The sequence below is a fragment of the Penaeus monodon genome, chromosome 32 (assembly GCF_015228065.2).
Source record: "Penaeus monodon isolate SGIC_2016 chromosome 32, NSTDA_Pmon_1, whole genome shotgun sequence".
NCBI lineage: Eukaryota > Metazoa > Arthropoda > Malacostraca > Decapoda > Penaeidae > Penaeus > Penaeus monodon.
Window position 1 is genome coordinate 5,573,813 of NC_051417.1, and position 1,024 is coordinate 5,574,836.

General features: G+C 35.9%; 1 protein-coding gene across 1 annotated transcript in view; it reads right to left on the minus strand.

Moving 5' to 3' along the window:
* Positions 1-168: 168 nt before the first annotated feature.
* The window catches only part of LOC119593376 (oligopeptidase A-like), a 6,758-nt gene continuing 5,902 nt past the window's right edge, over positions 169-1,024 (minus strand). Inside the window, exon 14 of the mRNA XM_037942305.1 lies at positions 169-904. Within this exon, the coding sequence (XP_037798233.1) occupies positions 763-904 (142 nt within the window). The 3' untranslated portion in view covers positions 169-762. The remainder of the gene's footprint in view (positions 905-1,024) is intronic.

Here is a 1,024-nt window from a genome sequence, read left to right on the forward strand (position 1 = left end):
CTGCAACACATTCTATCACCTTTTTACCCCCCCCCCCAATAAAAAAAAAAAAAGTGAAATTACACATCCAGAAAAAGGTGTACAACCTTTTCTTTTTTAAATATGTATCATGATGTATGTCAATATGCTTCTGATGTGTTAACATTAATATCAAAGAAACTGAAGGGATGAAAATAGTCAATATTTATTTAGATTTACTTAATTGTAAATTTATTTACAAAATAATACAGACAATAACCATGTAGAAAGATAAGATCATCACATAGTATACATCATATGTACAACTCCAAAGGTCTAATAAACATCGAAATCTAACTGGAAAAATAGAACACCCACAAAATTGAGCACTGACTGACAGACACCTGCTTATGCTTGCTGTTTCGGCAAACCAAAGCAAAATCACCAGATAAGGCTTGGTAGTTTGATCATTTCCTGCCAGGTTTCAAGTGATGACCCTGACAGACACCAACAATTCTGTGTGTGAAAGTCAAAGTCTGCCAGGCACTGTTCTATTGTGTGGACACGACATCAGTAACTAGATAATTGATTTGTTTCTGTTGCCATGATGTTGCTAACATTTAAAGTCAAATTGGGAGATGCAATCTGGGAAACTCATCTTGCATGTTTGACATCTGTTCCATTTATGTACCGGACTATTTTCATTTATTCATACTATTTTGTCAACACTGGAACTTACACATTTGCATTCACAAGAACACTCAAAAATTGATGCGGTCTTTCTAACAACTGCTTCCCTTATGGCTAAGTTGAAACAGCACCTTTGTGTTTAACTAATCCTGAGAGGACCTGGAGGGCATCCGGTGATGGGTCACGGCCTCTAAACCTGCGGAAAACTTCACCTGGGTGGCAGCCTCCGCCCAGCGCCAAGAAGGTATCACAAAATCTGAAATTAATGAAAGTTGTTTTAAGGGTATATAATAATGTTTGATTTATTGTATAAATACATTAAATATTGCAGTAGTATTAAGAATAAACACATTTGGGAAAATACAAGAGTATCTGC